A 26,496-nucleotide genomic window follows, 5' to 3' on the forward strand; every position below is an offset into this window, starting at 1 on the left:
CTCACAGTAGTGAAATGACTTGGCCAAGGTCATACACAAACAGTAGTACATTCAGAGCCAAGAACCTAGGTTCTCTGATACTAAACTGAACTAGTCAATAAAGGAAATACTATGATGATAATTTCCTTAGATTTTAGCAAATCTTTTAATAAATTACCTTATGCTATTAAATGATAATATATTCAAGCAGATTCAGAACTAATGGAATGGCCAGACTAAAAGAATAAGTTGTTAATAGTTCAGTGTCATCATGGCAGCAGGTGCCTAGCAGAGTTTCCCAGGGATCTGAGTTTAGGCTTTAAACTGTTTAACACTTTGATCAGTGACCTTGACATAAGCACAGATATAGTATACACAACAAATTTGCAGATGATACAACACAAGAAGGGATAGCTAGACACTCTCTTCCTAGATGAGAGAGTCGGGATGCAAAAGGATTTTGATAGGCTAGATGATTGGGCTGAATCTAATAAGATGATATTTAGTGTCAGTCAGTATCTTGCACTTGGGTACAAAAAATTATCTTTATAAGTATAGGATGGGGAAAACATAGACAACAGTTATGCTGAAAAAAAAAGTTAAGGAGGTTTCAGTGGATCACAAACTCAGTAAAAGTTGGCAGTATAACAAGACAGCTACAAAAGTCCATGTACTCTTTGGCTATAATAAGAAGAGCATAGTGGTAAAATAGAAATTGAAAGAATTCACTGATCACCTTCTGAGAGAGATCCCCAAAGGAAAACTCCTAGGAATATTATAGCCAAATTCCAGAGCTCTCAGGTCAAGGAGAAAATATTGCAAGCTGCAATTATTATTGAATAAGAATTCAAGTACTGTGGAGTCCTAGTCAAGATAGCACAAGATCTAGCAGCTTTTACATTAAAAGATCAAGGGAGGGGGCAGCTAGGTGGTTCAGTGGTTAAAGCACCGGCCCTGGATTTAGGAGTACCTGAATTCAAATCTGGCCTCAGACACTTGACATTTACTAGCTGTGTGACCCTGGGCAAGTCACAAAACCTCCATTGCCTCGCCCAAAAAAAAAAAAAAAAGATCAAGGGCATGGAATATGATATTGCAGAGGGCAAAGGAATTGAGATTACAACCAAGAATCACATATCAGCAAAACTGAGTATAATCTTTCAGAGGAAAAATGGGACTTCAATGAAAAAGAGGACTTTCAGGCATTTGTGATGAAAAGACCTGAACTGAATAGAAAATTTGACTTTCAAATACAAGACCCTGGAAAATCATAAAAAGGTAAACAGGGAAAAGAAATCACAAGGGACATTAAAAGGTTAAACTGCTTACATTCATACATGAGAAAATAATACTTCCAACTCAAGAACTTTTTCAGTAAAGAATACACAGAGGACATAGGTCTGAACTGAATATGAAGGGGTGGTATTTGTAAAGCATTTATTTTTTGTGTATCCTTGTTCTTTGTGGAGCAAACAGGGTGGGTTGTCTAGTGTCTGAGGCTGGATTTGGGCTCTGGGCCTCCTGGGCCCAGGGCTGGTGCTTTGTCCACTGTGCCACCTAACTAACCCATGATGACATCTTCAAAATAGGGTTGAGGGGTAGGAGGAATAGACCTGGGGAGGGGGAAGGGGAGAGGTGGACTGGGGAGAGGTGGTTCACATGAAGGAAACAAGAAAAAAGCTTATGGAGGGGAGGGGAAGGAGCTGGGGGGGGGGAGAAGAGGGGAAGGAGAGAAAGGAAGTTTGGGGGAGGGACATGTAAAAAGCAAAACACTTTTGAGGAAGGTGAAGATGTTCTGTATAACACCACATGTATGACATGTATTGAATTGCTTGATTTCATAGGGAGAGTTGAGGAGGGAGGAAGGAAGAAAAATTTAGAAAACCGAATTAGCTCAAAGACCTTAACCTCATCAGAGTGGGCTCAAGGAGGGAATAACACACACATACCCAATTGGGAAGAGTAATCTATGTAACCCTACAGGAAAGTAGTAGGGGAAGAGGATAAGGAGGGAAGGGTGAATGAAGGGAGGGTAGAGTGGGGGAGGGGGCAGTCAATAGCAAAATACTTTTGAGAAGGAATAGGGCAAAATAAGTTAGACAATAGAGTAAATATCATTGGAAGGGAATGGGATGGAGGGAAATAGGATGATTGACTACAATGTCAAAACTTATGGTACCTACTCTGCTGGGCTATTGTGAAGAATATTCTTTGTCAAGTTCAAGGTGCTATATAAAAATTATAATGAACAGGATGCTATCAGAAAAACCTGGAAAGACCCACATGAACTGAAGCAGAAATGTACTGTATACAAAATAACAGCATTAGTGTAAGATGATATGCTGGGAAACATGGTATTTTCAGCAAGGCAATGATCCAGTATAACTTTGAAGAACTTGTGAAAATTACAGTCCATATACAGAGAAAGAACTGATAGTATCAGAAAACAGACTGAAACACATTTTTTTTAACAATTCCTTAATCTGAAGTTTTGTTTTTAGCTGCTTTCTCTCATAACCTAGCTAATACAGAGTTGTTTTCCATGACTACTCATGTATAATTTTTATTGAATTGTTTGAGTTCTTGGGGTGGGGGTGGGAAGGGAGGGAGGAAGAGAAGTTGGAACACAAAAGTTTTAAAAAAAATTGATGTCAAAATTTGCTTTTACATGTAATTTGGAAAATAAAATTCTAAAAAATTTTATGTAAAAAAAAGAAAAGACCTGAACTGAATGGCAAATTTGACTTTCAAATATAAGACCCTAGAGAACCATAAAAAATTGGAGTTGGGGGACATACCTGGGGTAGTGAAGTGGGTCACTGTCTTGTGTCTGAGGCCGGGTTTTGGCTGGGATCCTCCCTGGGACCAGGGTGGATGCTTTGTCCACTGTGTCACCTAGCTGCCCCATGATGACATCTTTAGGGTTAAATTCAGGGGTGAGGGGAATGCACTGGGGGAGGGGGAAGGGCAGAGGTAGCATGGGGTAAAATCCCACATGAAAGAAACAGGAAAGGGCTTATAGAGAGGGGGAAGATATGGGGGAGGAGCAGGGCAGTAAATTAATTTCACACTCCTCAGAATAGGCTCAAAGACATTACTCTCATCAGAGTTGCCTCAAGGAGGGATTAACATACATACCCTATTGGGTAGAGTAATCTATTTAATCTGGGCAGTAAATGAGCCCAACACTCATCAGAATTGGCTCAAAAGACCTCAGTCTTATCAGAATTGGCTCAATTGGGTGGAGTAATCTATCTAACCCCGCAGGAAAATAGGAGGGGAAGGGGATAAAGAGAGAGGGGCAAAAAAAGGGAGGGCAGATCAAGGGAGGGGACAGACAGAAGCAAATCCCTTTTGAAGAGGGATAGGGTAAAAGAAGATAGATAATAGAGCAAATATCATGGACAAGGAAATAGGATAGAGGGAAACAGTTAAGAATAGTAATCATGAAAAAGAGAAAAGGGGGAAAATTGTACAAAAAATATTTATAGCAACTCTTTGTGGTGGCTAGGAATTGGGAATCAAGGGAATGTCTATCAATTGAGGAATGACTGAAGAAGCTGTGGCATATGCTTGTAGTGGAATGGTATTGTGCTATAAGAGATGACAAACATGATGATACCAGAAAAATCTGGAAAGACTCATATGAACTAATGTGTAGTGAAGTGAGCAGAACCGGGAGGACATTGTGCATAGTGACAGCAGTATTGTTCGATGAGCAATTGTGAAAGATTTAACTACTCTCAGAAATACAATGATCTAAGACAATTCCAAGGGACTAATGATGAAGCACACTATCCACTCCCATAGAAAGAACTGATAAAAAAGAGCACTTGTGGATTGTACATATGTAACCTATATCAGATTGGTTGATGTCTTGTGGAGGAGGGAGGAAAGGGAGGGAGGGAGAAAAATTTGAAACTCTAAATCTTATTGTTTGGGATAAAATTGCTTCAGTTTACCCAAATAACTCAAGACCACCAAGTCGAGTAGAGGCAGATTTATTACAATCTTATGAGAACGGGCGACCCCATGCAAGAGATGAGGAGCACAGTAATGGGCTCATGAGTTGGGTTTTAATGGACGTTTTTTTGGGGGGGGTCCCCTTATTCACAGGGTGAGCTCACAATCTAACATCAATCTTGTCTCACCCAGGATGCATGTTTAGCTCGTGATCAGGGTATGAATGCATGCTTAGCTATGTCTGAGAGCTGGGGGGAAAGGGGAGGGGGAAAAAGTGAAACCATGGGAGGGGTGAAACCACTCCAAACCACTCCAAACCACTCCACCCGGGTAAGGAGGGAGTGATGGTATCAGGATCTGGTACCAGGGAGAGTTAGGACTTAGGAATGCAAAAAGGGAGAGGTAGTATCTGAGTGGGGTCTGCACTAGCAAGAGACATCTCCTGCCTGGTAGCAACAGTATAACTAACCCATAACAAGGACTGGGGTTTGGAATGTAGGCAAGGTGGGAGAAGGGGGTACCAGGGTACATCAGGTTCAGTAAGGCAAAATACATGGTTTCTGTTATTAGCAATGGAATAAAACATGAACAGAATAATCTAACAGTAACAGGGACTGGGGGCTGGGTACTTTCCAGACCCCATCCTCAGAATCTGAACTGACTCAAGTCTACCTTTCCCATACATTATGAAAATGAATGTTGAAAACTACCCTTCCATGTAACTGGAAAAAATAAAATAAATGTTGCACTGGGGGAAAAAAAAGGGCATAGTGTTTGCAAGAAGGAGATAATAGTCCCATTTTACTCCACCCTCATCATACTTTATCTGGAGTATTTTGTCCTAGTTTGGACACCATGGTTTTAAGAAGAGTATTAAACTTAATACTTACTAGCTGTGTGACCCTGGGCAAGTCACTTAACCCTAATTGCCTCACTAAAAAATTAATTAATTAATTAATTAATTTAAAAAAAGAAGAGTATTAATAAGCTAGAGAATTCCAGAAGAGAAGCAGATGACTAAGTCCATGGGATCAGTTAAAGGAACTTTTCTTACCCAGAAGAAGAGAAGCTGGGGGGTGGGAAGACTGAGGACCTGAGAGATATCTTCTTCTGAAGGGCTCTCACATGAATAAGGGATTAGATTTGTTCTGTTTAGCCCCAGAACTTTGAACCAGAAACAGAGAATGGTAAAATATCCAGTTAAGGCTCTATACAGAACAATTCCAATAGCTAAAACTACCCAAAAGGGGGGATGGGATGCCTAGCAAGGTGGAGGGATTCCCCCTCCTTGGAAGTCTTCAAGCAGGGCTGTGCAACTATTGTTCTGTATGTTACAGTGGGTGGAACAAGGTGGTAGCTAAGGTTCCTTCCAACTCTCAAATTCTGTGAAAGTGTGAGTCCAATACTATAATAATCATCTTTCTATTATGCTACACTTTCCTCCACAACATGCCCTTGGCATGTTTCATTTTAGCATAAATTCCCGGGAGGCACCACTGCCACTATTTTCTTTGGGAAGATAACCCTACATGATATTTTTATAACTTTTAAGTTTGTTAAGGATGTTGGAACATCATTTTTTCTGTGTAAGGTTCTCCCCCCACTCCTTTATTGCATAATGTGAACTGTGGTAAGACCCAGCTTTTCTTGAGTTAAGATTTTTCATGATCTCAATCATCCAGCAGATATTTTAGATTAAAAAAAAATAGACTCTGAGGGCAGAGGAAAATAACTATTACAAAGCTGTACACTGTACTCCTCTGGAAAGATGGAGCTGACCCGAGATCCCCTGACTTAATAAGTTATCTATAAAATAAATTTGGAGATGTAAAGGAAAAAATCTTCAGTTATCTGAAAAATATTTTAATAACTGAGTGATGCCAGATTAATTAGGTATTATTGCATTTGGTTTTGCAATTGTATTTTTATGTACCTAATTGCTAATTGCATTTTCCCTAATATCTATGCTGAATCTACTTTTAATAAGCCTTTGATTACTCTAAGTAATTATATACATTCCATGTCACAATATCCCGTATAAAAATGTGTTTACCATTAGTACATTTCCCTTTCCCAATTAAAGGTGCTGGTTTGACAAAGATAATACTCTTGACTTGCTCATAATGGGGTGTTTTCAAGTTGTTTTTCCAGTGGGGGTTATTGATCCTTATTTGTCACAATCTTCAGAAAGCAATGGTGTATGTTTTCAAGATAACTGTCTTGGGTTAGTACTAGTCTGTGGTCAGGGAACAATAATTAATTGAGAATCAATCCTTCAGCCTCAGACTAATTAGCACTGTGTTCTAACAAATTGAGCTAACTAGGCGAATTACCTTGTCTTCCTAAATAATTACTATAACACCTCAATGGGATGTTGCTCCACACTTACTTTCTGGGCTGGCTCACTCAACCCATTCTACCTAAACACTGGAAGGTCTGGATTCTTTGACAAGGATCACTTCCATAAAAGTGATTACACTCAGTCATTCGTTGGGAATACAAAGAAAAGGGAGAGATAGTCCCTGCTCTCAAGAAGCTCACAGTCTAATGGGGAAGATAATATGAAGACAACTGTGTACAGACAAGCTATATACAGAATAAGTTGGAAATAATCAGCCGAGAGAAGGCACTATCATATAAATGGATTAGGAACTCTCAGACTGCCATAAGATCCTATAGGTAAAAACCTCATTGTGGGGAAATAAACTATTCATCACTGTAGCTCTTGAGCCCCTATGGATGTGCTTCTATTTACACAAACCCAGCAACTCACAATGATGACATACTGAATTTTAAACATAACTGTTTACTTAATAATAATAATAATGTCATAGATATGTTTATAAATCAAATACAGGGATAAGAAATACATCACAGGGGGTAGCTAGATGGCACAGTGGCTAAAGCACCGGCCCTGGATTCAGGAGTACCTGAGTTCAAATCTGGCCTCAGACACTTGACACTTACTAGCTGTGTGACCCTGGGCAAGTCACTTAACCCTCATTGCCCCACCAAAAAAAAAAAAAAAAGAAAGAAATACATCACAGTTCACACATTAACCTGGGTAACATCCTAACCACCAATGCACTCCACTCATATCTTTGGGAAAGAGTCAAGGGAAACATATGAATGAGGGAAAATTCATAAGCTCAGGTAACTCACAATTCTCTAATTATAGGCTTCAGTATCCTCTCTCTGTCTTAGAAATTGTCAACAAAAGTTTCTTGGTAAACCTAGCTTCTATATTAAATTGATGCTTCCACTGCTAAGCTAACTTGTTCCATGGTATGTTTGAGTAATATCTCACTGAATATGACATCTCAGTCAAATTAATCACGCTAGTTATCTACTGGATAATTTCTGTGTCTCTGTTTCTGACCTATTCCTCTGTTTAGCTGTACTTAACTCTTCAACGGCAGCTATAATATCCATCAATTCCAAATTCAGGCTTAGATAATGCCTTTCAGATGAATGAATGTTATGCTGTTTTAGAAAAGGGCAACAAAGTTTATCCTGAAACTGGGAAAAACCTCTCCAGCTCTGCTTCTTTGCAGGATTCTTTGCCACCACCACCTCTCAACAATAACAGATGCCTACCAACAAAATCCAGCAACAACAAATAGAAAGTAAAATTCCATTTAAAATAACTGTAGACAATATAAAATATTTGGTAGTCTACCTGCCAAGACAAACCCAGGAACTATATGAACAGAACTGTAAAACACTTTCCACACAAATAAAGTCAGATCTTATCAATTGCTCATGGGTAGGCCAAGCCAATATAATAAAAGTCCTAAATTAATCTGTTTATTTAGTGCCATACTAATCAAGCTATCAAAAACATTTTATAAATTTAGAAAATAAAATGAAATTCATCTGGAAGACCAAAAGCTCAAGGATACCAAGGGAATCAATGAAAAAATGCAAAAGAAGGTGAGATCTCAAATTGTATTACAAAGCAGTAATTATCAAAACAATCTGGTACTGGCTAAGAAATAGAGAAATGGATCAGTGGAATGGAATAGGTACAAATCACACTACAATAAATAACTATAGCAATGTAGTATTTGATAAACCCAAAGATTCAAGTTTTTGGAACAAAAACTCATTATTTGACAAAAATTGCTGGGGAAATTGGAAAACAGTATGGCAGAAACTATGTGTGTAGACCAACATCTCACGCCATATGAGGTCAAAGTGGGTACATGATTTACACATAGAGGTTACTACCATAAGAAGATTAAGAGAGCATATAATAGTTTATTTGTCAGATTTATGGACAGGGAACGAATTTAGGACCAAAGCAGATATACAGAGCAATACAAAATGTAAAATAGAGAATTTTGATTATATAAAATTAAAAAGCTTTTGCATAAAAAAAACCAAATGCGACCAAGATTATGAGGAAAGCAGAAAACTGGGAAAGATTTTTTCAAACAGCTATCTCTGATAAAGGCCTCATTTTTCAAGTATATAGAGAACTGAGTCAAATCTATAAAAATACAAGTCATTTCCCAATTGATAAATGGTCAAAAGATAATGAACAGGCAGTTTTCTGACAAAAAAATCAAAGCTATCTGTAGTCACATGAAAAAATGCTCTAAATCAATATTGATCAGAGAAATTCAAATTAAAACAACTCTGAGGTTTCATTCCACACCTATCAGAATGGTAAATATAACAAAAAAGGAAAATATTGTATGTTGGAGGGGATGTGGGAAAACTGGGACACTAATCCACTGTTGTTGGAGTTGTGAATTGATATAACTATTCTAGAGAGCAATTTGTAACTATGCCCAAAGAACTATAAAACTGCATAGTCTTTCATCCAGCAATACCTCTGCTATGTTTATATCCCAAAGACATCCCCAAAAAGAGAAAAAGACCTATTTATACAAAAATATTTTAGCAGCTTTTTTGTGGTGGCTAAGAATTGGAAATCAAAGGAATGTCCATCAGTTCAGGAATGGCTAAACAAGCTGTGGTATATGATTGTGATGGAATATTATTGTGCTATAAGAAATGAAAAACAGGAAGATTTCAGAAAGGCCTGGAAAGACTTGTATGAACTGATGTATAGTGAAATGAGCAGAACCAAGAGAACATTGTGCACAGAGGGAGCAATATTTTTCGATGAAGAACCGTGAATGACTTAACCATTATCAATAATATAATGATCCAAGATAATCCCAAAGGACTAATGATGAAGCATACTATCCACCTCCAAAGAAAGAACTGATATTGATTGAACACAGACTGAAGTATGGTGTTTTTCACTTTCTCAGAATAATCTTTTAAAATACATAGAATCAGAAAGAATATTGTGTTGAAATACATGTTTTTTAAAAAAAAGTTCCTGTACTCCTTGCTTTTGGGAACCCATGGTCATCTTCACATCATGGAGAGACATCAGAATAGGATTTTGGTTAAGAAAAGCACAAAACTATACCACCTACCATCAAATCATAAAGGGATAGCTTTTAGGATCTTACCTCAATCAATGGATGCCACCTTTCACTATTAGTGCACTATAAATGGCTTTCATATGAATCCCTTATTCAAGGTAATGACTTTGATCTTCAATCATGTTGAAAGAATGAGGTCTCTTGGCTCTATTAACCATTGTTATCCATATACCCTCTTTATTTGTATAGGATACAAATTTTTTTTCTGTGCTGGAGAAGTCTGTTAAATAAAGAAATTTGCATTTGGTAGCCTCTAAGAAAATCTATTGCTTAAAAAGGGAACTACCTTCTCAAAGGATCACTAAAATACACAGGTCATGTCATAGTATAAGGGAGATAGTTGGCTTTCTATATTATATACCAGAGAGTTATTTTCTTAAAATGATGCTATTATATCACCAATAGCTATCTTAGTGCTTTGAGCCTCTGAAGCCAGCCTGTGCAGAAAACATTCTTGTACAGATATCCCTGATCAAACTAACTTTGTATTGACAAAACTGATGCAGTCATCAAGGTTTTGTTGTTTCTTTTCTTTTTTTTTTTTCAACAAACATTTATTTTATTTTCCATTTACATGTAAGGGTAGTTTTCAACATTCATTTTCATAAGATTTAGAGTTCCAAATTTTTCTCCCTCCCTCCCTTTCCTCCCCCCTCCACAAGATCGCCATCAGGTTATATATGTACAATTCACAAGTGTTCTTTTTATCAGTTCTTTATATAGGGGTGCATAGTAAGCTTCCTCATTAGTTCCTTGGGATTGTCCTGGATCATTGCACTGCTGAGAGTAGTTAAGTCATTCACAATTACTCATTGAACAATACTGCTGTCACTATACACAAGGTCCTCTCAGTTCTGCTCACTTCACTATACATCCATGTTCATTAGTCTTTCAAGGTTTTTTGGGGATCATCCTGTTTGTCATTTCCTGTAGCACAAGTCCATTCCACTACAATCATATAACACAGCTTTTTCTATCATTCCTCAATTGATGGACATTCCCTTGATTCTCAATTCTTAGCCTCCACCAAGAGTTGCTATAAATATTTTTTGTACACTTTTTCCCCCTTTTCTCTTTTTCATGTTGACTGTTTCCCTTCCATCCTATTCCCTTCCCCATGATATTTATTCTATTATCCATCTTTTTTCATCCTATCACTCTTCAAAAGGGATTTGCTTCTGTCTGTACCCTCCCCCACTCTGCCCTTCCTTCTTTTGACCCTCTCTCTTTATCCCCTTCCCCTCCTGTTTTCCTGCAGGGTTATAGAGATTACTCTACCCAATTGAGTGTGTACATTAGTCCCTCCTTGAGCCAATTCTAATGAGACTGAGGTCTTTGAGCCAATTTTAATGAGTGTTAGGCTCATTTACTGCCCAGATTAAATAGATTACTACACCCAGTTGGGTGTGTCTATTAGTCTCTCCTTGAGGCAGCTCTGATGAGTTTAAGATCTTTGAGCCTTTTCTGATGAGTGTAAAATTCATTTACTGCCCTGCTCCTCTCCCATCTCTTCCCCTACTCCATAAGCCTTTTCCTATTACTTTCATGTAGGATTTCACTTCTGCCCTTCCCCCTCCCCCAATGAATTCCCTTCACCCCTCAATTTAACCCTAAAGATGTTATCATCTAGCTAAGTGACACAGTGGACAAATCATTACCCCTGGACCCAGGGGGATCCCAGCCAAAACCTGGTCTCAGACACAAGACAGTCGCCCACTGTATGACCCTCAGGTTCTTCCCTCGCCCGTATGTCCCCCAGCTCCAATTTTTTTTTTTATGGTTCTCTCGGGTCTTGTATTTGAAAGTCAAATTTGCCATTCATTTCAGGTCTTTTCATCACAAATATCTGAAAGTATTCTTTTTCATTAAAGTCCCATTTTTTCCACTGAAAGATAATGCTGAGTTTTGCTGGGTTGTTTCTTTTCTTAATGAAATCATACTGTAGCCCCACTTTTACATGTCCTAAGAAAGTGTGGGAAACTGAACTTTAGGTTCTGTATCATACTAGCATCATTTTACTTATTCATGTGTTGAATAAGTATCCTAATAAGCAACCCTAAGTAATAGAAGTTTGTAATAGCAATCTGATGAATTATTGTCTCCATTTGAAATAAAAAGAGAGGAACTGGATGTAAATCATAGCTAGAAAGATTGAAGTTGGATTTAGGAAGAACTTTGTCATTAGGAGTAGATTAATAGTGTAGTCAGTTACCATGGAATAATGATGATGCCAGTGGCTAGAATTGATATAATGCTTACAGGTTTCTAGAATGTTATAGGGAAGGGGAGGCAATAAGCATCTCTATAGTGCCTACAATGTTTCAGGCAGTGTGCTAAGCATTTTTAAAATGCTCTCTCATTTGAGTCTCCCAACAACCCTGTGAGGTAGGTGCTGTTGTTATCCCCTTTTTACAGTTGAGGAAACCAAGACAAAACAGAGGTTAAACGATTTGCCCAGGGTCACACAGCCAGCATATGTATTTGAGCTTAGGTCTTCTTGACTCCCAAGCCCAGCACTGTCCATTGCACTACCAGCTGCTCTACCTGTGTTTAAGTACATATGTATGTCATTTCATTTATTTAATAACCTGTTTCATATATTACATAGGTTATTTCACTTGATCCTCACAATAATCTTGTGAGGTAGGTGCTATTATTATTCTCATCTTGCAAATAAGGAAAATAAGGCTGAGAAAGAGGTTAAGTGATTTATCTAAGGTCAGAGTATGTGAGGCAGGATTTGAACTCAGATTTCCATAGCTGAAGAACCTTAAGTACAAGATCTTCAGCTTAATATAAAGGTAATTTTCCAAATAAGTAGAGCTACACAAAAATTAAATGGGCTAATCTGGCTTTTAAGCAGAGGCTTGGTGATAACTTAGATGGAATATTTTAGATCCGATTCATGTTTGGTGTGTTTGATTAGGTGACCTCTAAAGTCACTTCCAGTTCAGTATTTCTGTAATTCTAATTATCCTTCCAGCTTCTAATAAGGATAGTCATTTGTGTAGTATATTTAGGGTGGGGCTAAACAGAGTTAAGTGCCCAGACTAGAATACCATATGTGGTCCCTTGGAACCACATGATATTTCATCCCATATTTATATTCATTAAGGTGGTTTTTAGATGGTCTCATTCTGCTCTTTTTTTTCCCTGTCTTATATCTAGCTAGAAGACGAAATCACAACTTTACGACAAGTGTTAACAGCCAAAGAGAAGCATCTGGTGGAAATAAAACAAAAGCTCGGCATGAATCTGATGAATGAGTTAAAACAGAATTTTAGTAAAGGCTGGCATGAAATGCAGACTACAACTGCGTAAGTACAGAATTCACAACCCATTCATTCTTCTTTTTTTTTAGTGAGGCAATTGGGGTTAAGTGACTTGCCCAGGGTCACACAGCTAGTAAGTATTAAGTGTCTGAGGCCGGATTTGAACTCAGGTACTCCTGACTTCAGGGCTGGTGCTCTATCCACTTCACCACCTAGCTGCCCCCCCCCCCCATTCATTCTTCTTATTGCCTTTGCTGTATTTTTTCTTTGCAGCTTTTGGTTAGTACTTTTCAGCTGTATAAAAAAGGTTCACTCTCCTGGGAGAAAATGGAAAGTGTCAGTTTGCCAGCCATGCAGGTTCCAAAGAGGCTTGGAGCAATCCTGCAACTTGAGATCAGGGGTCCTCAAAGTGGAGACTGAGGCGTGACCTCAAGGAGTGGTGCAAGATGAATCACATCTCTCCTTCCTTGCAAAAGCTAATTATGTGCTTGTCTCCAATGCAAGTATACTATTCTCTTCACCCATTGTTGTCCAATATGCCTGACACACTGCCCAGGAACCACTTGCTGCCCTCCAACAGCTGCTCAGGGCTTCTATAGTTCAATTGTGGTGACCCAGGCACATGCAGCTGCTATGAAGGCAAAAATTCTCTACCCAGCATCCGCACACCCCATTCTCCAGATCACCTCTTGGTTTGCAGCAGGTGCCCCTCAACAGGTACGCTTTGCACTCTGCAGTAGGAACTGACAAAATTCTCCCTCCCTCCAACCTTTTCTATAGAACAGAGTGAGTCACCAAGGATGTGCAGGTGGGGTGGGTTGTTATCAGCATTATAGATCTTCTTACATTATCTTTCCCTCTTCCAATCTTGAGGGTACCACCATCCTTTCAGTTATTCACGTTTGCATTCTTGGCGTCATCTTCAACTCTTCATCTTTCCTTACCCCAAATTGCAAATCAGCTGCCGCTGCAGCTGCAAATACATCCTCTCCACTCAGAGTCACCACTCTAGTTCAGGGATTTATTATGTACATCTCACCAGGAATAATGCAGTAGCTTTAGTCTTCCTGCTTCAAAACTATCCAGTCTTCTATCAATTCTCCATACAGCTACCAAACTTATGTTAGAGGTCTGATATCACTGTCATGCTCAGTAAACTCAGGGGCACCCAAATTATCTATAGGATTAATTTTTATCTCATTTTTTTATTCTCGAAGTTTATAATGTAGATAATGATTAACATATTCATACATGTGTATAATTTCTGAACAAGTAGATAAATACATATTGAGGGCGTATATTAAAATTTTTTGCTGATAAGAAATGCATGATCAAAAATATTTGGAGACAACTGCTTCACATGCTCAAAATTTTACTCCCCTTTTCCTTCCCCATACCCTCTGCCTTTTAATGAGGATTTGAGGTTTTTTGGCCATTTTTCAAAAATTTGGTTAGCATTGAAGGTATTAGATATGTTTTCCTCAGGTATTTTTTATTTTTCTCATCAAAAAAATGACCCTTGTTCCATTGCCCAGAATACTTTTTTGCGCATAGTAAATTGTTGCCATGCTTCGTTATTCTCAGTCAGCTTTTTGGGTACATGCAGATGTGTGCACAATTAAGAATTCCCTCACAATTTCAGTAAAGTCATATAGACAATTTAAAAACACTTAACTTTTTCTGACTTGTTTTAATACCATAAAGGTGAATATTTGGAACAGTATTTAGGGCAATCTTAGTAACTCCTTCTTACTTTGCTACTACTTCTACAAGTCACTTAACCTGGCTGCTCAGTCAACACATTATAATTTTAACTGCATAGTTTATTTTTGGTCTTGGATCACTGCTATAGCTACTGATAAGGGGATTCCCTCTAAAGTCTTTTAGTTCAGTGTAGTCTGTAAGCTAGAAAGAGTCAACCAGTCACTCAAAGAAACCAGTATCTATATTGTCCACTTTACTGGGAGTATTCTTGTACTTTAATGCTCATCTTGGAAGCCTCTGTTCTTAGTTTCCATATGTGGTAAAAAATATGAAAGGTTTTTAACAGTCGGTTAGGATAACTGAAAGACGCCAGTTTTTGAAGGACCACCCTTTTGGGGAGGAGACCAACAGTCTGCCTGCTGCGCACGTCAGACGGCCTGCGATGCACTCGACTTCCGGGGTGGAGAGAACGGAAGTGGGGCTTTTGCCAGCTCGGCGGGGGCTCCTGACTGCGCGGCACAGACGGGCTCTCGCTCTCCAAAGGTGGCCTTTTAGGTTTGGGTGAGTTTTTATAAGGAATATAGACTAAGCTTAGACTTAAGACAATTTGTATTGTGTTTCTACTTTCCTATCCTTCTAATCAACATCACCTTGTGACTACCATAACAATAAAAGGTCTATCTAGAAAACCAAAAGCTTCTTCCATTTACTAGTCTGGGAGATAAATTAAGGGAAAGGTTAAGTAGGGGAGATTTATGATCTAATATCCAATTTTTAATCTCACACATAACATATTCTAAAATCCCAGGAAGCAAAAAGGCACAGTAGAAAGTGCATTGAACTTGGAGCTAGGAGCCATAGGGTCTAGTCCTCACTATGCCATTGAATGTGTGTGGCCTTAGACACAGTTCCATCTGAAAGTGAGCATCTGGAAGACTTTTCACTCCTGTGGACACCACCTGTTTTGTGCCTTGCTTAATGTTATGATCAGAGGCTAATTGAACAAAGTTATCTCCATAGTTGCATCTATCACAAAATCTGATATAAGTATGAGAGACTCCTTGTTGGAGGAGAGTCTTTAAGGTTGGATTTTATTCAGCCAAGTCAAATGCTTTTTAAAATCAAAAGACATAGCAGGATTTGGGGTTCTGTATGCCTTTCATTTAGTTGCTTGACTGCTAAGATGCAATCTGCTATAACTTGTTAAAACCTAGCTTGTTGGGGCAGCTAGGTGGCGCAGTGGATAGAGCACTGGCCCTGGAGTCAGGAGTACCTAAATTCAAAACCAGTCTCAGACACTTGACACTTACTAGCTGTGTGACCCTGGGCAAGTCACTTAACCCCAATTGCCTCACTAAAAACAAAACAAAAACAAAGAACAAACAAACAAAACAAAAAAAAAAAACCTAGCTTGTTTCCTTATATATTTCTTGAGATACCACAATCCATGCATAGGCCATTCTTATAATGATTGCATAGAGATGAAAAAGTAGTTACATGTTATTCTAAGTGCTAATGTCCTCTTAATCACTTCATTTTTATATTAATATTAAACCAATACTTTGATATTAATGCCAGTACCAATAAATACCATTATTTCTTTCCATTCTTTGCCATATTCAAATATCTCAAACATTGATACCTCAGTTTTAGTCCCCTGAAATGAAGACTGACCTCTGTGATTATGAATCGAAATGATATTTATAATAATTGAAATCCATCCTAAAATTGGGCTTACATGTGTGACTCAGGCATTTCTATTATAATAGCATCCCTAGCTATATCCTAATAGAAGCAAGATTTCCATATGATGAAATCAGTTTGTAGAATGAGCTCTTTGTTGACCATCAGTCATCCTTTGGTTCAACTAGGAGCAAAGCTTAATAGAGTGGCAAGTAGTTATGTATACTATTGTAGGCCTGCTGGAAAGTCTGCAAATAGCTCTATAATTAGCCTTTTACTTAATGCCTAGGATTCCCATTATTAAAGTCACTACTGTCAGCCCCTTCCAAAATGCAATGGGAAAATTAGGACCCTATACTGCCTTAGCAAATGTTAATCTATCAGATACATTCATTAGCAAAGAGCCAGTTTGTGTGTTATGTATTTGAGGGTGTTGTCATTCTTGGAGAAAAGAAGGCCCAACTAGGAGAATGTGGCAGGGAGTCCTTGAAGCAATGACTTTCTTCCCACCTAGGCACTCTGTACTCTGAGCAAGGAGTGATAAAATGTAAGTTAGATAGATTTTTAAAAGAAATTAAACAGTTTTACTTAAGGCAACACCCTGGGCCTGATCATACCTTTTGGGAGGGGACAGGAATACTTTTCAGGGTAGGTAGGATAGCTAAACCTATCAATTCTAGGAAAGAGAATAATTAGGTAAGCAAACACTCAAGGTTTTTCCTCCCCTTTAAGAGTTTGAGAGTTGTTTGTGCCTTCTTTAGTTCTAAGAGAAAGGCTCATATTCATTATATTATTCATTTATCAAATATGTTTATAATCATTAAAGAAGCATACTTCTAGGGGTAGGGAAAAAAACATTCCTTCACTTAGAGGAAAAAGGCCACAAACGTATGTGTTGTAATCACTATGCTAATAGTTTTGTTTCTGGCAATTGCTTATTTTCAGCTATCTGTTCCATAATTGTTGCCAGAGATCCATTTTACACCTTAGTGATAATATTGATGGGTTATAGAATCCTGTTAGACTTTGCTTTCTTTTTGTACTGTCTTCTGAGGCTAATTCTTGGCATCAGTGAGGCAGGATATCAGGTCTAATACCCTTTCGTGTGGCTGGGGGCGGGGGAGGTGGGGTTCAGGAGTGGGCAGGTGAACTGAATGAATAGAGAGGACCCAAAAAAGTGTTTTTGCCTGGGTTGGCGGGAGATATAGTCTTATTTCATTAATTAGACTGTACTGCCTTTGCCAAGTTATACAGGGACCCTCACTTTGCCTAATGCTTGAGGGCTATAACTGTGTTTCTAACATATACCTACCACAAAAGAGTGACTTCAAAGTGTATTTAAGCCAGCACCCGTCTTCCAGGCATATTTAATGAGTACAGGTTGTACAGAAGTCAGGAAAATCCACACATTAAATATTTACAAAATGACTTTGTGTTTGAATTTTGACATAGGTATACAACCCATATCCTTGTGGGTTGAACTTCCCAACCACATAATATGATCAGTAATGGATTATATTATTGTTGTCATTCTTACACATTTTGTGTTATGGCGAGGTTGATCTCAGAACTGCCTGTGAAGATAAAAGGCAGGTGCACATATTTCTTATCATTGTTTTAAATTCTGATTACCTTTTTAATCAAATGAGGAAAGGTTTTCATTTGGGAGCGTGAAGGGAGTGGGGAACAGACCCATGATTTCATGTGTCTAGGGAATGCCAGATAAGGAAACAATTTTGGTTCATGTATCCCTGCACCTTCTCTGCAGCTGTAGGTAGAGTCTTACAGAATTCCTTTTCCTAGCTACATATGCTCAGTGTATATCAGAACCAAGCCTTGAACCCAAGGCTATCTGTCCCTACAGAGAGCTTGCTCTCCATCTTACATTGCCTCTCAGGGTTTTCTTCTAATCTTAGAATTAACTTAGTAAATTATAGGATATTAAGTTTGACAGACTATCTCTAAAATGTGTTTCAGTTTGGTTTTGTGGTCCATATTTAAAATTTCATTGTTGTAGGGAACTTCTACCAGTATAGAGCTGTACCATGTCTGTAAATGAAAGATTTTCAGAGTTGTCTGGTACACTGAGAGGTATGTGACCCATCTATCACACGGCCTCCATGGGCCAGAGGCAAAATGTCAGTCCAGGTTGTCCATACTTCCAAGGGGATGCTATGTTCACAATGCCATTTGGGGCTAATGATGTAAATAAGCATTTTTATAGCACCTACTATATGCCGGGAGCTGTCTACTGAGGGCTTTTGATTCTTAAAATGGCCTTGTAAGTTAGGTACTGTCATTTTCCCTATTTTACAGTTGAGGAAACTAAGGCAAACAGAGGTTAAGTGACTTGCTCAAGGTCACAAAGTTAGTAAGTTTAGCCAGATTTCAATGTAGGTGTTCCTGACTTCAGGCCCAGAACTCTGTGCCACCTAGCTGCCTCTAAATAATAAAATTCAGTTTGAAAATGATTTGGTGTATTTAGTAACACTGAGTATGCTGCAATCATGAACATTATGTGACATTAAAAAAATAATTTCCCAAGTAGGAAATGCCTTTATCCATACAAACTAATAAACAGCAGAGGATTGTTTGGGAACAGTGTAATCTAATGAATCTCCCTTAAAAAATTTTAGTAAATATTTTCTACTTCAGAATAATAACATTGAGTTTAAAATTATTTCAAATCAAGAACATTAGTAGAAAAAATTAACAAGAAAACAGATTAAATAAAGAGAGTAATTTATAAAATAGGATATAATATGAATTAACACATTTTTCTGAAATAAGCAATAAATCCATGAAAAATTATTTTACTGAGGAGATAGATTGCTATATATTGTTGACCATCTCAAAGTTATTATGATGGCAAGAAATCTCAATAATCTAGTGATTTAATTTTAGACAGAGTTGAAGGGTGAATTTCTGTATAATAACCAGTTTTTCCATTGACTTTTTTGTTATTAAAAAACCCAATGAATTTCTACCTCTACATCACCAATAAACTACATTTCAAAATTCTGTAAAGTAGTGACTAGTTTTATGAAGTGTTGGAAGCTGCCTTATTCTCAAAGAGAGAATTTTGCTCTGGTATTATCCTGACTCAGGGACTCATATCCAGTGTTACTGTCTCAACTCTAGCACCCTTCAAATCTCAAGACTTCTTCCCCTTAGACATTATTCTAATGTCTGAGCATCCTTTGCCTGTACACCTGCAGTTCCTATAAATGAACTGAGGTTCTTTTCCTTCCTCTTCTTCCTGGTTACTTAACTATGTCCAATTAAACCTGTTATATAGCATGTCTCTGCTGCATGAGGTCATGATGAGCTGGAATGTCAATTTCTTGGACTTGAGGGCTTTAATTTATCACCATAAAAATGCTGTAATATCCGCTTCATTTTACTTCGACTTGTTGTTCCTTCCAGTTTCATTTGTTAAATATCATGTGCTTCAGAATTCTATTCTTTTGCTCTTTTTATCTCCCCACCATTTTTTGTTGTTTTGCTAGATATTGCTCATAATATTCTTCTATGATGTTTCTTATACATGTTTTGCAAATGAGCTTTTCCTCTAAATTTGACATCTGTGTCTCTTTGAAAGATAAAATAAATGTAAATTAAACCATCAAATTTAGACTGTGACCCAGAAAGGGTATTCTCATTTCAATATGAATTTGCAAAACCCTATTCCCATATGAATTTGCAGATATACTAAGTTACAATTAAGGAAACATAAAAATAAATCAATTGTGAATTTTGAAAGTAGTTTACTTATTGTTTATAATCAAGGTGTTAAAGAGAGAAAACTATTTATCAACATTTAGCTGGTCAGTGATTACAAAGGTAGATTTAACCTTTGGATTACTAGAATGAAATAAACCAGTAGCAACAAAGACTATATTGTATAAATTTCCCTTTATTAAACTGAAAGTATAATTTATTTATAGGTCTAAGTAAACCTCAATTTGGGGGAAATACAATATAAACAAATCTTTAAAAGCACAGGTAAGTTTGTGTATGTGTGTATACATACACATACATATATATGTATATATGTATATATGTGTGTGTGTGCATGACACATTACCCACTATTACTACCAAAAGCGGGGGTGGTACATAGCAATAGTTAAACATAATAACTACCCTCCCCAAGGGGCAGCTAGGTGGCAAAGTGGATAGAGCACCAGCCCTGGATTCAGGAGGACCTGAGTTCAAATCCAGCCTCAGACACTTAACACTTACTGGCTGTGTGACCCTGGGCAAGTCACTTAACCCCAAATGCCCTGCAAAAAAACCAAAAAGACCAAAAAAAGACAAAAACAAAATAACTACCCTCCCCATACCCAATAAAGAAGTAGTTAGTTTTTTGTCTAAAGTCCCGAGTCATCTTTTTCAGTTTTTGTCAAAACACCATTGTTGTTGATTAAATTTGAAGAATGACTTTTATATATGTATCTTTGCAAAAAATTAGTCTGAAATCCAAATAAACCTGAAAATCCATTCATAAACATTGAGATGTTCATGAAAATATGTTTGGCCAGGTTTATTTTTACTCTCTCAACTTAAATAATCTATGATATCATTTGGTATGGATATTCTCTTCCCAGAGATGCCTTTTTTGGCCAAAATAACTTTTTTAAAACAATGACTAAAAACTTTTTGTGCTTTCATGACCAGGAAAAAAATTGCTCACTTGCCATAAAGAGGAGCCAAGTCCAAAATACTGGGCTTCAATTTAGAAGATTATTGTTTAGAATTTGACATTCATTTTAAAAAAAATTTAGTATTTTATTTTCCCCAATTACATATGAATGCAATTTCAACATTCATTTATAAATTTGAGTTCCAAATTCTCTCTCTCTCTCTCTCTCCCCACTCCTCTCATTGAGAAGGCAATTTTATATAGATAATACATGTGTAGTCATGCAAAACATATCCATATTATTCATGTTGTAAAAGAAAACACAAAGGAAGAATGCTTCTATCTGTATTCAGATTCAGTCAGTTCTTTCTCCGGGGGTGGATAGCATTTTTCATTTTAAGTCCTGCAGAGTTGTCTTGGATCATTGTTGTTAGTTGTTGTTCGTCCTGTGTTCTCAGAGGATCATGACATCAGGGGGTGATGTTATGACTTGCAGTGAATTGTATTTAAGTGAGGGAGGGCAGAATCACTAGCCTCACTCTCTCCTCCATAGCCATCTGTGTCCAGGTAAGATACACATCAGGATAGCTGGAGATGACCCTGGATGTTTGAGGCAATCAGAGTTAAGTGACTTGCCCAGGTCACACAGCTAAGTGTCAAATGTCTGAGGTCAGGTTTGAACTCAGGTCCTCCTGACTACAAGACCAGTGATCTTTTATTCAGTGCACTCCCTAGTTGTCCCTGACCTGGAGCTGTCCCTTTTGCTGAGAATAGCTAAGTCATTCACAGTTGATCGTCTTACATTGTTGTTACTATGTACAATGTTCTCCTGGGTCTGCTCATTTCACTTTGCCTCAGTTCATGTAAGACTTTCCTAGAATCTGACATTCATTAACTATGAAAAAGAGAAGGAAGCATTATATTCTAGGAAGAGATACAGAAACAGAACCAAAAGACTTAGTCCTAATCCAGCCTTTATAAGACATTTGATTTTGGACAAATCATTTGTAAAATGAGGGAATTAACCTAGATTATCTTGACCGGACTTTTGAGCCCCTCACATTCAGTGAATTCACTTAAACTTCTGTAGCCTTGACTGTCAAATGAGAATAATAATCTATGCCATAGACCCTACAGGATTGTTCTCCAGATCCAATCAGATTATGCTTGTAAAAACTCCGTGTAAACATCAACTATTACTATCAAGAAGCTGCCATTCTCACAAAGCAATGGAGCAGGTTTCCCTAGACAAATACTATCACATCTCAGACTGGAGTTTAATTTTACTAAATGTGTCTAAATTTTTGTCCATATTTGTAGGAAAGTGATCAGCAGCCTTGATTACATTGATCTGGTATTAACAAGTTCTGCTACATTGTAGTTAGTTCATAGTGATTTAAAAAAAACCCATAACTCTGTGCAGTATTTCTATTAGGTTTGTGTGTGTGTGTGTGTGTGTGTGTGTGTGTGTGTGTGTGTGTGTGTGTGTGTGTGTTAAAGAACATAAGGAGTCTACTAATGTCAAGATTGTGTTTTGGAAAAAATGAATAGTTGGGAGAAATGATGGTGATGAGGAAATTTTGACTCTGACTTTGGGGTTTTATTTCATTTCAGTTCAGAAATAATTATGTGCAATGAAGTTGAAAATTGCCCATACATACAGTAATCCCTGTAATTACTCTCTGACCTTACCTTCAAGTCATTGGTCACTTAGGTACTTTTTGAGCATTCTATGAACCCCATCCTGACTCTATACAGTCCAGAAAGAATCCTGGAAATTCCTGGAGAGACCCTGGCATTGAATCCTCACCAGTTAGTGCCTTTCTTCTATAAAGCTGTTTGATGCCTAATTACAGCAGTCTAACTAGCTTCCCTAAGCCCAGCTGTCATTCACAATTTCCAAACATTGCACCAACCCCACCTTCTACTTCCTCATAAAATATCATACATACTGCAATTAGCCATCGTTGATTGTGACTCCTTCAGGTTTTCTAAATCAAACTTTATATTGGGTCTTTTCTTTTTTCTTTTTCTTTTTTAAATAAAAAGTTGGCATATGAAAATTTCAAGTAAGAAGTACAGTCAGGAATCTGATCATTTAAGGTAGCCTTATACTGGATAGAGTAAATACGAATCTTTTTTTTAATATTCCTTTTGGACAGTTTCCTAGAAAAAGGACCTTCTGCTTCTCCCCAAAGTAAAAATGAGTCAGAGCTGATGAAAGAATGTTCACTGGCTTCTGGAAAACTTTTATCTTCTGGTGTGACCATGTTGCTGAGGGTGAGGGACCTGAAGAAAAAAAAATACAAGAATTAGAGAATGTTAGAGGTGGATAGGATCTCGGAGATCATCTAGTCCTTCTCTCTTTTACCTGTAAGTAAACTGAAACTGAGTCCAAGAGAAATGAAGTGATTTTTACCACAGTCATCCAGACAGTTAGTGACAAAGCTAGGCCTTCTGTCTAGGATTCTTCTGCCTCCAGTCTACTAGACTCCTCAGTAGAGCTTTGGACCTAGTGTCAGAAAGACATAAGTTCAAATTTGGCCTCAGAAACCTGCTGTGTGACCCTGGGCAAGTTACTTAAACTCTGCCTCAGTTTCCTCATCTGCAAAATGGGAATAATAATAGCTGCTACCTCCCTTGGCTGTTGTAAGGATAAAATGTGCTATTTGTAAAGCTTTTTCCAAACCTTAAAGCTCTATGTAAACTTGAGCTGACTCAGAACTTTTACTGCAATGGCCACTCAGTCAAGCAGCAGGCCACCGAAATATTTCTGTCATGGTCTGGACGTTGTGTACTCCTATCTGCTTCCTTCATTTTACTCCAAAGTCCAGGCTGTAAGGGATATAATAATTCATTCAAGAAGGCAGCTTGGATAGAGCACTTAACTTGAAGTCAGGAAGACCTGAGTTCAAATTCTGCCTCAGACACTCTGAGACCTTGGTCAAATCACTTAACCTATCTCAGCTTTAATTGTCTTATCTGTAAAATCAGGATAATAGTACCACATAACTTAAGGGTTGTTGTGATGGTCAAATGACATAATAAACGTAAAATATTTTGTTTGTTATGTAGTTTACAAACTGCCTCAGCACCTCAGCCTTCATATCAGGACTCTTTTGTAAAAAGACTTAGAACATTTTGGGCTAGAAAGGACCTTACCACAACCCCTCATTTTTCATAAGGAAATGGGTCCCAGAGAAATGAAAGGACTTACCCACCTGGCATTCAGTTTAGTGGAAGGGGACAAGGAGAATGAAACTATATTTTTAAATACATGTACTTTAAAAACAAGAAATATAAATCTTTTTTTTTAATGGCAGAGTAGGGTTTAGAACCTGTCTCCTAATTTAGTGTTCTTTATGCTACACCACACTGCTTCATTGGTAAAGGTTCTAAAGACGGTACCTCCAAGTTACTTGGTTTCTACTGGCTTTCAGTTCTAAAATCTCAGTGGAAGACCCTTAATATTCAGTCCTTTTACTTAAACACCACTCAGTATTTGATTCAGCGGCTTGCATTAATAAGGTTCTTTCAAACATCAGACATTTCCTTGTTTATTTTCTTCAACTCTGTGGTTGGTTTTATGGCCAAGAAAGGAGTTTTTTGTTTTGTTTGTTTTGTTTTTGTTTTTCAGTTAATCCGATAGAACACAAAATGCCAGGGACCAAGGACTCATTAATCTCCATGCATGCCACTGTTATTGGTGGGCAGATGGAGTTGAAATAGAAATGCAGTAAATAGGGCTTCCCAGAGTCTGGGCCTTTTAGAATAGCAGGGGGGCACATGCTTTAATAATAACTCTTCTTTATTTTTCTTTAATACTCAATAATTGCAATTTTAATGAGATATTAGAACTAGGCTAATGCTTGCTGGTATTTTAAAGTTAATAACTTGGTATGTAAAAATTGCAATGTTTCTCTCATTTAAAAATGTACATGACAATTACTTTGAACAACTTTTCCTAATAATAGATTAAGACAATTTTCCCTCCTAAGGAAAAAAAAAACTACCAAGGAGGGTTTTTATGGGGAAGATGAACATCATTAGCCACATCCAGAGTAGGAAAGGTCATATCTACGGAAGACCAAAATTACCATTCGTCGGTGTGGTCAATTCTATGGAAAAGAATTTTCAAAATTGATTGTTTCCATTAACTTTTGAGAAATTTTAAAATGCCATTAGCTGATACTTGGAGGTTTTTGTTGTCATCATTTTTGTTTCATCCCCACCTACCAACCCAGAAGCCAAAATCCTAAAATTAGTTGAATTGGTAAATTTACAAAAGAATTAGAAGTGGGGTGGGAGGTTGGGGTTGAGTAACCCTTGGTACTTTTCTCAAGCCTTTTGGGACTTAAATTTTTTTTTTTCAGAATAATTGACATGCAGGGGGCAGCTAGGTGGCGCAGTGGATAAAGCACTGACCCTGGATTCAGGAGGAGCTGAGTTCAAATCCAGCCTCAGACACTTGACACCTAGTAGCTGTGTGACTCTGAGCAAGTCACTTAATTCTCATTGCCCCGCAAAACAAAGCAAACAGAATAATTGACATGTATCAGGAACCATATTTGGGAAAGCTGAATCAGTCACTTAATAGGCATTTAGTACCTGTTATGTGCCAAGTAATTGTGGTAGGGACTGGGGATACAAATAGAAATCTGAAACTGTCCCTGTCCTTAAGAAGGTTATAGTGTAATGGAGAATACAGTAAATTTATGAGAAAAATGTCTAGGTCTTGCTTTGGTCTTGGAGAAGCTAAGTAGCACAGTAGATGGAATGCCAGTTCTGGAATCAGGAAGACCTGAATTCATCAGACACTAGCTTTGTAATCCTGGGCAAGTCACATGACTGCCAAAAGACTGTAATCTTTCAGTAGAGATTCCTGAAAGAACACTTTTCTGCATACAATACTTCATAACAAAACATTAATTCTTATAACACATATTTTTCCCAACATAGTAACCATGAAATAACTTCTAAAATTCAGTGCACAAAATAAAACTGGTAACATGCAAAGCATTTTTTCTTGCTAGTGATTCCCTAGAATTTGATGACCTTTTGTGCTAACATCTCCAAAAAAAAAAGTATTTTAGACAATATTCACTTTTTTATAACACATTAAATCCACAGTACCACAGATACTATATAGCAAATAAAATTCTTAAAACTAAAACATTTTTTAACTTGAATTTTACCTTCCACTCTGTCACGTGGCAGTGTGAAGGTGTTATACTGTATACTGTACTGCTGTAAACCTCTTTTTTGTCCACTCTTTGAAAACTAAGGAAGAGGTTGCTGGCATTTTAATCTCTGCTGACAGAAGATGCCAAGACTGGCAAGGTCTTGACATCACCTCTGACACTTGGTTTTAAGACTGGTAGGTGGTGTTGGAAATCATGAAGGACGAACCAGCTTAAAATAATCCATCTGTGATGTCTGCTTTGTGCGCCATTTGAGATTCTTAAGAGTCTCAGAGTACAGGAGCATAGGAGAGGTGAGTTGCCATTTAACTCTGAGGCTGCAATGAATGTTGGGATCCACAGCCTTGATGTCTCTAGTCACCCTAGTAGCATACCAGTTACTCCATAAACTTGTATGTGATATGACGCTCATGTTTTTCTCTGCTGTGCATAGCTGAGAACATGCTCAGTTTCCAATGCAAAAGCAAAAATGAGCTTACTAATAATCATGCATGTGCTTGAAGTTGCAAAAGCTAAACATGTGAGTATTGAGGGTTGAATGTAATTCCTTTTTATGAAAGTAACATGTGACTTATTGGGTTACAT

General features: G+C 37.7%; 1 protein-coding gene across 3 annotated transcripts in view; it reads left to right on the forward strand.

The window, feature by feature from the left end:
• The window catches only part of TPD52L1 (TPD52 like 1), a 171,053-nt gene that overhangs the window by 96,727 nt on the left and 47,830 nt on the right, over nt 1–26,496 (forward strand). For all 3 annotated transcript variants that reach the window (XM_044004758.1, XM_044004759.1, XM_044004757.1), the window contains exon 3: nt 12,576–12,724. In XM_044004758.1, coding sequence (XP_043860693.1) covers nt 12,576–12,724 — 149 coding nt within the window. The remainder of the gene's footprint in view (nt 1–12,575; nt 12,725–26,496) is intronic.

The sequence above is a fragment of the Dromiciops gliroides genome, chromosome 4, assembly GCF_019393635.1.
Source record: "Dromiciops gliroides isolate mDroGli1 chromosome 4, mDroGli1.pri, whole genome shotgun sequence".
Taxonomy (NCBI): Eukaryota; Metazoa; Chordata; class Mammalia; order Microbiotheria; family Microbiotheriidae; genus Dromiciops; species Dromiciops gliroides.